The sequence below is a fragment of the Rhipicephalus sanguineus genome, chromosome 11 (assembly GCF_013339695.2).
Source record: "Rhipicephalus sanguineus isolate Rsan-2018 chromosome 11, BIME_Rsan_1.4, whole genome shotgun sequence".
Taxonomy (NCBI): Eukaryota; Metazoa; Arthropoda; class Arachnida; order Ixodida; family Ixodidae; genus Rhipicephalus; species Rhipicephalus sanguineus.
This window is the reverse complement of record NC_051186.1, coordinates 40,227,580-40,240,896: the sequence shown is the minus strand read 5'-3', so window position 1 is coordinate 40,240,896 and position 13,317 is coordinate 40,227,580. Positions and strand designations below refer to the sequence as shown.

General features: G+C 46.4%; 1 protein-coding gene across 1 annotated transcript in view; it reads right to left on the bottom strand.

Annotated features, from left to right (window-relative positions):
* Positions 1-13,317, bottom strand: part of LOC119374613 (ubiquitin carboxyl-terminal hydrolase 34) — a 152,743-nt gene that overhangs the window by 125,624 nt on the left and 13,802 nt on the right. The window contains exons 7-12 of the mRNA XM_049411107.1: positions 12,258-12,325; positions 11,886-12,078; positions 10,683-10,820; positions 7,649-7,867; positions 6,511-6,640; positions 1,593-1,693 (exon numbers count right to left, since the gene is read on the bottom strand). Coding sequence (XP_049267064.1) covers positions 1,593-1,693; positions 6,511-6,640; positions 7,649-7,867; positions 10,683-10,820; positions 11,886-12,078; positions 12,258-12,325 — 849 coding nt within the window. The remainder of the gene's footprint in view (positions 1-1,592; positions 1,694-6,510; positions 6,641-7,648; positions 7,868-10,682; positions 10,821-11,885; positions 12,079-12,257; positions 12,326-13,317) is intronic.

Here is a 13,317-nt window from a genome sequence, read left to right as displayed (position 1 = left end):
ACCTGCTTTTTTTATTCAGTAATGGTTGAAAATGTCAAAATGAAGGTGGTTAGCCACAGTTACACTCCCTCCTGTGAAAGCAAAGCGTTAAGCGTGATAAACAGTTTGCATGGAGGACTATCGGCATCGCTATTGCCTCTCAGCGTTTCTGAAGGAGGTACTCCAACTTTTTTTCAGATCTGTAGTGTGCACGTATCTCACAGGAGTACGGCCACTAGCGTGGGTTCGGACTTAGCGAGCCACCGGGCCGCGTCTGCCGTCGCCTCGCGTGAACTAGCGCACCGCTGCACACGCACGTTCGAGCGCAAACAAGGCGCCGAGCGTAACGCGGCAAGTACACAGTACTGCTCTCGAAATCCGCAACACTTTATTGCCTGCGGCAACACCACAAAACGCAGTACAACGCCCGCTCCCAAAGGCGGCGGGAGAAGCAAAACAGGCTTAACCACGCCACGGGCGAAAGTACAACACAAAGGGTGCCGCTAGCACGTCTCCGCGGGCAAAAGGGCTCACGGCGACACGCCGCTGAGAGAAACGTTCCCTCGTGACTACGCTGCGTGCTCTCACGATCAGCGACCAAAACAGGGCCCGATCGCTCGAGCAAGGGCAAACTCCGCTCGCGTTGGCTTCGATAGGTACGGTTTCGGCGTAGTAAGACCACGCGCGAATGCACCGCACCGCTCTTCAGCCTAGCGTTCGGAAAAGGACAACGTAAGGTAAGCGCTCGCCGCTGGCGCAAGGCACCGTAAGCGAACTCCGTCCGAGCGAGCCCAAACAAAGGAGCCGACGGACGGGAAAGAAAATGCGTGCTTACCCTACGAGGTCCAGAGAGGGTCTGACTCCCCCGCCGCGCGCAACGTCTCGCGAGACGCGAGCATGCGAGACTCGAACGTGGCGCCACCGTCGCAATCCGGCGCCGGGGTGAGGGGGTTAACGTCACCCCCGCTCGCCCAGCGCCGTAGGACGGCGGAGGAGGGGAGCGACATGATCGGACATGAGGATGGCAGAAATAGGCGAAAAACCCGCGCAATGGCGACGGGCAAGCCTCAATCCCCACAGATCGAAATAACTGTTTACACAACAACCAAGCGCTTCTGGGATCAACTGCTGCAAGGTTTAACCACTGCCGAGGGGGAGCCTACCATTGCGCCGTAAAAAAACCTAGGTCCAGAAAAATTAGTTGTCCATGCCTTTCAGGGCCCCTGAACAACTGTAAGCTCGTCGCAGTTTCTCTTCTTGCCTTCGCTTCTCTCCCCAAGGTGCTACCTCCTCCCTCCCCCTCACATTTTTAGGAGATGTCGAGGTTATGTCTGCACTGATTGTAAGATTGAACGCAAGACTGATTGGCAAAGTATGAAAACTAACATCCCTCCAACATGTACCAATCGGCCGCAGCTTGTACTCTGGTGACGTCACATGCACTGCTGATGCATGTGACGAAAAGTCCGCCTCCCTTCTCCAGCGTCCATGTTTGCGTGCCTTGCTTTCTTCCACAACAAATCCCTACCAACTTCGGTTGTCTTACAGCAAGCGAATGACGTGCAGGCCACATTCTTCTAAATTTTTCTACGAGCGGGACCGAGCACACTCACCTGAGCTCCCTGCGAGGGGAAGGCCACTGGATTTTCATCGTCATCTTCGTCCTCCTCTTCTTCACTAGCATCAGTGGCCTCGTGAAAGCCCTTTTTGGACACTGCCAGACAATCAGCAAAACAAAGAGACGCACATTTAGGCACAAAGTCTCGGAGAGAAAAAAAACACAAATTACCCCTACATAAGAACTGTGCACCGTATCCTGTCCTACTGTTGCATGCCCGAATTTGTAGGTTTCCTCAAACTCTCCTTTAGGGTTACTCATTTCAGTGAAGTACTACATTTTGACAACAATAACCTACACATCATCTCCACTCCCAGTTAACAACCTTCAAAACAAGGAAAAGAGCCAACCAAGTTCATATGCAACTTGTCCACGAAATCGTACAAAAGCTAAGCTCAACAATAGTCAAATCAAGGGGTTTAAATTAGAGCTGTGCGACTAGCAAAATTTTGGGTGCGAAGCGAATTCAAATACTGAAGTGTGAGTGCGAATCGAAATGAATATTTTTCGAATACTTCGAAGCAAAATTGCAGAAAAAAAAGTCAAGAGAGGATTCCTAAGCATATTCTTATGAGATAGCAACATGAAAGTGTTTCTTTTTGCTAGGTTGATGAAGCACTAGCGGGGTGGTGTTTCATAGTTGTCTTATCAAGAATGAGGCAATGTAGAGGCCGAACTGTATTTATGTACATGATCTGGTGCAACCAAAGTGTTGCCGACAACACTTTACACGTGATAGGCAAAGATGCCATTTCCTCAGCCTCTTCTCCTCTTTCAACTTCTGTGGAAGAGCAACTAATGTGGCAGACAAGGGTGTGCTCCCTTCAAGTCCGAAGTTCCAAATCTGCCTCGTAGATGTCGATATTGGCCTCGAGGAGTTACGGAGTGGCCCTCTATCGGACGCGCCTCGATTGCGTGCTAGGCAGGATACCGCCTTCGCGCTCCCCATATGTTTTGCTGTCGGCGCTCTACAAAAACACCTCGCGGAAGCCCTCCAGGGCATTTCTGTAAGTACTTTCGAAATGAACTGTGTTCTATAGTGTCAAAATAATCATTTTTGATGAACTGAAAGCACAAGATAGTCTACAGTCGCTGTCTCTTTGCAAAAAACCGAGCACCCGCTTCACGCTGTCACCGCGTTGGAGACCCCTGAACCGGCTTCTTGCGTGAAAGGTAGTCACTCGCTGAGTGCAAACTATATGAAATATCTCGTTAGAGTAGACTGCCTGCATAACCAAATGGAGCATAACAGAAAGAAGCCTCAAGCCAGCGATCGCACGGGTTCGCGACGACCGACGGTGCCTCTGCATGTATGAGCGTCTGCATGTATGTTCGTACTGATGGTTTCGCTTTTGCTACGAGCGCGTTTTGGCACCGCGCTGTGAACTTTAGGCCGCAAAATATGAGAATTTGTGAGTAAACAAACAACTACTGTTGCGCGGATGCTATCAGAGCAGTTCAAAAACAATTTCCTTACAACTGCGGCTTCGGTGCGCATGGCAACTTTGTGATCTGCCGTCCCGACGATCCAGTGTTTTTTTTTTCTTTTTCGGTCTAAATTCGGGTACGTTTCAATGTCATTTGACAAGTTGTCTCGCACTGCGTATTGATCTGTCTTCTCAGCGGGCAAATGCCGCTGCTTCTGTTTCTTTATTCAGCGCATTCGTTTCGTTTGGTGCTCACACAAAACGTGAGCAAATGCGACGCCTTTTTTTAATGCTCCTTAATTATCCTTCCGTTGGCATTCCAGTGAACTTGTCGCTCTCTGTCATCAACAAATTCATAGACCAAAGCTTCACCACTTCGAGATTGCTGGTGGAAGGAGAACCAGTCTACGAGACCGAGCATGTAGTAGCATGTGAGGCCTAGGAAAAGAAAGAAAATACAGTAACGTTTGCGGACTTGTTCTGCAAACGTCGGCTGTGAACTAGGACCCACATGAACTTGAAATAGCGGTGAATAAAATAGAAGTTATTGCTGCAACGAGCAGCCGCAATACAGGATAGTAATTATTTGACGTGTATCCTAGCAATTTTGGCAGCAGTGTCGTGTCTAACGACAACAGGGTGGCATCTTTCCCACGTAAATAAATGAGGCTCCAAGAAAATACATGGGGTTGGCCGGTGGGCCGATCACGGAGGCAATGCAAAATTTATGTAGCTTATGAAGCATTATGAAGCAATGCATGCCTCATCAAATGGGCAGATTGCTCGTCGGCGTCCCGCGTCGGCGGCGTCAACACGAGTGATGCAAAAAATAATAGTCACGTGATGGTGTCACTATATGACGTCATCATGACGTCACAGATCGCCAAAATATGTAGCGTCATTATGATGTCACAAAATGTGACGTCACATGATGACGTATTCACACGTCATGGTCGCTTGGCATTGCCTCCGTGATCGGTCAAGGAGGCCGTGCAAAACCACGTTAGGTGCATAACACTTTTGGAGGGGGGCGCGGGAGAATCAGTACATCGACTGACAAGAAGATGATGGCTTTCGCCTTCTAGTCATCTTTAACGAATGCATAAGGGGTTTTTTAATTCAACATATCTAAGCAATGACTTGCACATCTGCAGCCGATTTTGTGGACGCTGAGCACGGGGCCGACGATCAAGAGGTCGCATTGGAGGGTTCTGAGATGGCATCGCACGTGGTAAAAGGTAGCGCTTTTACCATCCTGCTGCAGATAAGCATCATTTGTCGGCGGGAAGCGCGCGAGCCATCGTCTCAGTGCGCGCTGTCTGCTACTCACTGAACATCGCAGGCCCGACGTAGTAACGAAAGTCTTCGTCGCAGAAGTGCTTGTTGCACGCAAGACTCTTAGCGGATGGCTACTTGCCGGTTCTTAGCTTTAAAACCCATGCTTCGCGCTGCTTCTTGTCCCGCGGTTACCAGTGCAGGCTGACACTGGGCTCCTTTGCGTAAGCGCGGCACTGCAGCACCGAGCGGTAGAGCCCCATGTTCGTCGCCTTCGGAGGCAGCCACTCTATTATAATGGTTTCAATTGAGTAGAAAATGAGAGAAAACTGCCGAATTTGAACAGATCGCAGCGCATGTGGGACTTGAAACTCGTTTTCAAAGCACGCAGCAGTGCGCCACAAGCAGCCGACGCGGCCGCTGAGACCACATGATCCTGCCAAGCACGTCACGCCGACGGTGGCGCCGGCGTTTCCAGTGGTGGGCCTCGAGGCCAATACAAAGACATCTGAAATTTTGGATGCTAAAAAGCATCTGCGTCCCATTTTTTGGACTTCCTGCCCAAATTTCAGGTCCAAAACAGCATTAACTGAGCCCTCATCACTGCCACATTTTTCATCTCTATGTTGGAACCAGCATTTTCTTGAGTTAGTACATTTGCGACCGTAGCAGAGCTTGAAAGGCAGCTTTGCCGCAATACCGTAGTGTGATGAGGTGAAGCATATTGAAAATCTAGGGACCACTTTCAATCGGACATTGAATGTGTCTTGGCAAGGTTCGACCGTAACGGAGCTTTAAAGGCAGGTTTGCCGCAACACGACAGTGTAATGAGGTGACGCATATTGAAAATCTGAAGGGGTCACTTTCAATCGGACAACTGTATTTGCATTTGGGAAGTTTAAATAGTTCGAATAGTAATATTCCAGTGCGAATCGAATAGCAAATACTATTAAAAAAATATTCGAAATTTCCAATATTCGCACACCCCTAGTTTAAATCTTTAAACAAAAAAATCTAGACCATTCCTATTTGCAGGTGGATGCCCAGCGGAGCTGACGGGAGCACGGCCATTTTTGCTTTCGTTGCTATTCCTCACAAACGCGCTGCTCCTCGGGTGTTTTCACAGCGTGCGGTCGACTCATACTTGCCATGCACGACTGCGCCAACACACTGCATAGACTTTACTGATGTGGTGCAACATGTATGAAACACATACTGAAAAGAGTTTTTCCTACTCTAGTGCATTACAGTAAAAGCTCATTAATTCGGATTTCACAGGACCAAAAAAAGCCGTTTGAATTAACCGAATACCAAATTATCAAAAGTATCAAGAAAACAATAAATAAATGTCTATTACATCAATGCACTTTTATTTTCTTGCTGAATATGTCAATCCGGTAATTGTTTTGCCTAACAACAGTGCAAAAGCCGCAATTTTCGTCATTTGTGACTTCGTTCACGGTGTGAACGCGGCTGAACTGACCCCCGTGTCTTCATGCGAAACGTGCTCTGAACCCAGACCTTATTACATACCAATAACGCGACTGTGGGTGGCAACCACGCCTTTCTGAAAAAGCGTGGCCGTTTCGGCTGTCTGCGAACGCCGTTTCCGTTCCTTTGCGTTGCACTGTTGTGGCGCTTCAGGGTCGGCACGCTCCGAGGATCGTCCGAATTAACCGGGTTGCAGCCAAATCTAACCGGATTACAAGAGTTTGATGCCATTAAACAATGCATACGCTAGCTGCGACCAGAGAACACATCTGAATTATCTGATTTTCCTAATTAACAAGCGACAAATTAACGAGCTTTTACTGTATTTTCTTCCGCCTCTCTATAGAGGGCACCAGGGGCTCCATTTTAATACTTCACAATGCACCACTGCTCCCTAGGTGGTGCTAGGTGTTTTCTGTACGCGGACAGATGCCACAAAATCATGAAGGTGTGCCATTTACAGCACCTCTGTAAAACACACTGCTATTAGAGACACTATACTGAAGGGCTTATGATCTGTTCTTGTTACCCGGGGTTCTCTAACATATACAAAAATCTAAGTACAAGAGTGTTCTTAGATATTGTCTTCTTTAGAATGTGGCTGCTGATTGCTGGGAATCAAACCAGCAGCCTGACGTTAGCAGAAGCATGCCATATGTCCAGCAATCCTGACACATCTAGGCATCAGCTGTGTACATATTTCCACGCATCAGCAAGTACCTTTGACTGGCGACCTCCTGCCGTGTGGCCTTGAGCCCGTCAGTTGGCCAAAGGGGGACACCCGACCACGCGCTGCCTTGCCACTGCTGGCCCACATGTGCTTGGTCAACGCCGAGGCAAGCAGTAGAGTCTGCATAGATGGTACCACACCGTAAATGCCGCAAACCGTGGAAATACATCCCCTTGAGGTGCAACGTTCAAATATGTGGATGCAACTTGTTTTTGCCAGTTCTTTGGACAAGTGGCCAAGACAATATGATACATTGCGCATAGGATGAAATGAAGCTTCTGTATAACCCTTTTGTCTTGCCTTAAAGGGACACTAAAGGCAAACAACAATTTATGTTAGAGGGGAAAGGTCAATGTTTGACAACATCTAAAACATCAATATTATCAACAGCAGTGCTCTAGTAATTGAGAAACTAAGGTAAATGTAGGACACAATATGCACCACCAGTGAGACATTTTGGAACGAGTCCGATGACGTCAAGAGTCTAGCGTACAATTAATCACTAGTACTCAAACTACTTTTAATAAAAAAATAAAAATCCATGCATTACAAGACGTAATAAAACGCTGCTTGTGCATTTCTCTTTGATTCAAGAAAAAAAGAACATGGCGAACGGCGCAACGGTTCAAAAGTTCCGTTTTCGCCGGACTGTGCTTTGCTCATGCGGTCGCGTCTCAGTGGTAGTTTCTGCTTGCGTAGTCGCACCTCAAGGGTAGTTTCATTATCGCACATTGCTGCGCGAGCGTTACGTTGCATCTGCAGGACCATTCCCTAACGATATGTCGCAAGTGTGCTCTGAGCCGGCCAATTGACCACATAAGATCACATCGACTTTTCATGCAGCTTGGCCTGGCATGGAAAACTTTTAGTGCTGCTCAGGCAGCATGAGTAAACACACTAGGCAACGTTGCACGGTTCTTTCAAGCACAAGCATTGAAATAAAATTCTGTACCACTTAATATTTTTTTCATTTTCCCTGTTTTTTTGGCTCTTACGTTTACTTCTTCGGGTCCCTTAAAAAATGTGTCAGCAGAGCTCTACTGTATTAGAATGAAAAACTATCTCTCAAATTTCAACAAAGTTTTTTTTTTTAACTTTCAGCAGCCCATTCAAGGACCCACTGCTCACCTGTTCGCTGTGCTCCCGGGGGGGCAAGGCACAGAGGCGAGCGTACAGGTGAAGCGCGGGCCCGTCCCGTAGGCTGCGCATCAGGGGCGGCAAAAGCTCCAAGACTTGCCGGCCGCAGTGCTTCAGCTGACCCGCAGCCCACACAGCATCCAGGTGCGCAGTGGTCAGCTGACCCTCGGACGCCAAAAGACCGAGCACCAGATGGCTCTGCTTGATCACCTGCAAGTTGATGACGACGATGCCACGATGCCAGGTTGGGACAGAGTAGCACTACTTGCTGGACTCATCTGGTATAGACTTTTTAAACAGACCTTAAACAGTAAGTCACTTAGACCACACAAAAGGAGGAAGTAGAACGATGACAAGTGAGGGCAGCAATACTGTGAGTCAGCCTAGCTGAAAGACATTCATCTTAACGGTACTTTATTTATTTATTTATGAGTACCTTACAGCGCCCTCGTGGGGCATTGTGTAAGGGGGGCAATACAGCGTGTACAAAAAAGATATAAATATACATAGGTGAAATACAGATTATTACAGATGTAACTGAACACACGAACATAGTAATGCAAAATATACTAAAACAGCGAAATGTAGTGTCTAAAGGCGTTACACAAAAGATATATAAAGTAACTATTTAAACACGAACAGTTAACAAGATATGATAACTGCCGAAAGAGTTTTTCGCAAATAACTGAATACAGAGGATAAAATAAAAACAGGGGGAAAAAAAGAAAAAGAAAACGTACCGGTTACAGCATTGCAACGCCATACATCAAATTTCGATGCATAAATATTTTTTAAGGTTGTTTAAAAACTTTGCGTGATCTCGCTGTGATGCGAGATCATCTGGTAGGTCATTCCACAATCGAATCGCTCGTGGAAGAGCCGAAAGGTTGAACGCGTCAGTTTCACCGTACATGCGTGATAAGCTATGGTTGTTATGTAATCGGCGTGAAGTTCGATGAGCTAGATTAAGGTGAACAAATGGCATCATGCTAGTGTGGATGAGTTTGTGGAATAGTGATAAAAGGGAAATGTCACGGCGGATTTTTAGTGGCTCGAGTGCAAGGCCTTGTTTAATCTGTGTTATGCTAGATGGGTAGCTGTAATTACGCGTAATGAATCGACTGGCTCGGTTCTGGATAGATTCTAACATATTAATTAGGTATTGTTGATGCGGTGACCAAATGGAGGAGGCGTACTCTAGTTGCGGACGGATTAAAGCAAGATACGCGAGTTTCCGTACATCGGAAGGAGAACTGTATAAATTACGGCGTAGAAAACCTAATGATTTTGATGCGTTAGCACAGATGGAAGTGATATGTGTGGACCAGGAAAGATTTGGAGTTAGGTTTATGCCTAAGTACTTATAATGCTGAGCGCGTTCCACAATGCTGTTACCAATTATGTATAGGCCACTAAAGTTATGATGTTTTCGAGTAAAAGTGATTAGTTTGCACTTGGAAACGTTTAATGTCATCTGCCAGGTATTGCACCACTCACCAATACGCTCAAGGTCTTGTTGAAGGGCAAGATGATCACTACTGCTGCGGATGGGACGGTAAATAATGCTGTCATCGGCGAATATGCGCATACAAGATGATAAACTGTCCGGCAGGTCATTAATGTAGATGAGGAAAAGTAAGGGGCCGAGAACACTTCCTTGCGGAACACCAGAGGAAACGTAACAAAGTGATGAAGAGGAATTGTTTGCGATAGTGAATTGCTGCCGGTTTGTTAGGAAGTTGCGGAGCCATGTTAGCGTAAGCGAATCTAGTTTTAGCGATGATAGTTTTAAAATCAAGCGGCAGTGAGCAACACGATCGAAAGCCTTTGCAAAGTCAAGGAATATGCAGTCTGTCTGTAGATTATTGTTCATGTTAGAATGTAAGTCAGTAGTAAATTCGAAAAGTTGAGTCTCACAAGAAAGACCCTTTCGAAACCCATGCTGGTTAGAAAAGAAGTACTTGTGCAAGAACACTGGCACAAAGGAAAGCAACACAAGGATGGGTGAAATCTAACTGGTTTATTTTTTCCAAAAACATTCCCTTAAAAACCTGCCGATCTGCGAGATATAGTCAAAATAACTCATCAAAAGTGCACATAGCACAGCTCGTGATTACATGCCACGACATAAAAACGACAAGAACACAACTTCTTTTCCAAGTAATGCAACAGATGGGTGGCTAACACAATTTTCTTTTTGCTTTTCAATACAGAGAGCTTCCACTGTTTCCCTCGAAGTTTGATTACGATATCTGAATGAAATGGTGGTGCTGCTAAAACATGGTGTGCATGTGCACTCATTGCAATGCAGTGCTGAACGAGTTAAAGGGAGCTCTAACCTTCCAAATGCTCACTGAAATGACTTGGACAACCAATATATCCCTTTGTGACACGGCGTCCTCATTTGGAGACTGGACTCACTTTTGCCACTTCTGAGCACCATTCGCAAGGAAGAGACCACAAACACTGACCTCATGGTAATTTAAACATTCTTGTCACCTAAAGTTCCTTTGCATCACTTCTAGGTGAAATATTCTGCTACACGCGATCGCTTTGGTGAAGGCAGTACTGTGTTTTAACGAGAAGTTGGACATGGGGCGTTTCGGCAGGAATTTCACAATATATTTCTTTTTACCTTTTTAGAATTGCTCGCTGCCAGCAGATAACGATCGCATGTAATTTAAGTGGTTCGTTGAATTCACTTCATGAAGACATATGGCATGACTGACTGTACAACAATTAGTTAATTGTCTACAATGTCATTGCAATTAATTGCTGCAAAATGCACTGTAGTTTATTATAACCCCCACCAACACTTGCTTTAACCTTCTTCTCCAGAACCTCGGCATCAAATTATGTAAATCTCACCCATTTATACACAGTTTATCATAATGCAGGTCGCAAAGGAATATGACCAAGCATTGTGCAAAGTCACCAAAAACCTTGAGCAGCGAACTTCAATTTCCTTACGAACAGATGCAACACGAAATCAGATGAAAGCAAACGGGACACTTCAAACACGTACCTCCACATGAAGGTTGGGCCCAAAGATGTGCTCGACGACTCGATACTCGACCAGCCATGCGGCCAGGGCTTTTGCCATGGCCTGGGCTCCCACCACCGTTTCGTTGTGGCACAGCTCGTTCAGCATGCTGATGTGGCTCTGCGCGACAGAATGGAAAAAAAAAAAATTGCGTGACCACACAATTACACGCATCACAAAAAACATCATCCAACCATCGCCAACCGTGAAACTACGGCAATACGGTCAATTTCCTCCATCAGAAGCCAACCAACCGAGGACACGAAGACTGCAGCCAGAATTACACTGACGTCACGTGGACAATCACGATAAATCGTGATCAAAGCAGCCCATCTGCCAGTAGGGTATAACAGTGATTTCAGACAGTTTATTTATTGAGATATGCAATTTATTTTCAACATAAATTAGGTAGACCAGCTTACAAAATCAAAGGGGAGGGTTGCAAAACAGTACGTTACACGTTTCACTTAACACTGGTGTTTCACAGTTACACGTTAAGTGAAACACCAGCTTAATTACAGAAGAACCTCATTACTGACCATAATAGGCCCAAAATGTGACATGTTATGTATCGGGATAGGCTAATTTGTTTACTTGCATAGAGATGAACACTGTTTTATAATAATGGTAAAAAGAACTTGTTCTTTTTTAAGGCCTTAAATGCCTCATCAAACACGAAAAGAGACTGCCAGCATCAACACGAGTGATGCAAAAAAATCATCATGTGATAACATTACAGGTCGCTAAAATTTGTGATGTCATCACGTGACATCGTCGCTTACTCATAGGTGGACTGATTCCGGAGGCACATGAGGTGCAGAAGGCTTGCAATGCCTCTGATCCCGGAGTCAACGCAAAACCACACTAGGTGCAGAAAGCTTTTGGGGGCAGGGGGACAATACAATTGCCTAAGAAGAAAAAGAAGAAGGCTTTCGCCTTCGAGTCATCTTAGGCAAAAGTATAAGGGACCCTGCAAGTTTTCTTGCTATTCTAAAGGTACTCTGAGGGTACCTTTAAGTAAAGGTACCCTGAGGGTACAATAAATAAATAAATAAATAAAAATAAATATTCTATTTGTTTCTGGCGCTATTCAATTAAGTCTCAAAAGATCTCTATTTGGTCGTCCCTGAAAAGAAAACACAGAAAGGACATGAACAGGCGAACATTACCGAAGCATCCACTCACATTGATCTGGGCAATGCCCGAGAGACGCATGGTGAGCGTAGGCGAGACGAAGCACCGAAAGGCCAGTTCAAGGCCCTCCCTGTCCAGGGCCAGGTGGACGTCCAGCGGATCCTTGACCGCCCCCAGCATCAGCTCAAACAGGCTGCGACTGGTGGCACCCCGGAGCTCCCCCTCGCATCGGCTGCACAAGTACCTGCGCACAAGAGCGGCGTCGACGAAGCTCATAAATCGTGGGGCATTTTCTTCTTTTTTTCTCATCTTGACGAGAAACAAGCCATAAACGTTGCAAAAAGTGTTATGAGTATAGTCCAAGGACAAGACTCACTTCACTGCTTGATAAAAGGATTATTGAAGCAGTATTGGGTAACGCACCGAATGACTGACGACCGCAGGGGAACCAAGTGCTGTACAATGCATGGCAGGTTCATCCACAGCTTCAACTGTCCAGGAGAAGGTCAGAAAGAGAGAAAGAGCAAAAAGTGAGCACCACTAACTATAACACCTACCAATGCTTCAAAACGTGCATTGTGAAATTTTTGCATCAGATAAAAGAGATAGCTTGTACTCAGCACTAAGCCGCGCAAGCCTTGAAACAGCAAAACTGGACGATTCTGAAGACTAATCTGGTTGCTTCTAAGTTGTTTCTAGGCCTTAGCTAGGTGATGAGGGCTGTTTCTAGGTTGCTTTGAGGTCATTGCTAGGCTTTAGCTAGATGATGCTAGGTTGCTTCTACGTTCTCAGCGCAGAGAGGTTCGAGTTAAACCACACACAATCACAGATTGTGATTCCAGAGAAAGAAGCCTGAGTTGAAACCAAGCGTTCGCACCTCTCATACAGTCACATACATGACAAACTCGCGCTGCAACCAAGCGTTCACGCCTCTCATAGATCTATGGGCACGTTGTCGTTGGTGTAGGCCTTCTATCGATTCAGGGTCTCCTCATAGCCGGCGTTGCCTTTCCCATTCCCATAGTGTTGGGCTAACTACAGTCAAACCTCGATATATCGAACACGGACATATCGAATTATTGCCTATATCGAACGGTTCCTATATCACGTGGGAAATCGCATGCATTTTTAATTTTTTATTTCGAACGAAGTTTGACGTATAATGGATATATCGAACTCGGCCACCCCAAACCGCCCGCGCTCCGTTGACAGGCGGCGAGCTTTCCCGCAACTCTCGAAAATAGCGGTAGCGCGGTGGGCGTTTACAACTGCTGCACACATCGATGGCGCCGAGTGCGCCACTTGAACGTAGCGGCATACGCACGCCGCAGCCTTGCAGCAATGACGCACTGCACTTGTTGCACCAGCTCCTCCTTGATAGTATCGCCAGGCATCCGTCGCATCGGTCGTTGTTGTGCTCGTGTTAGGCCTGCCGCGCGTTGTGGTGTGTGTAGCGATGGCTGCAGACACGAAGAAACGGACG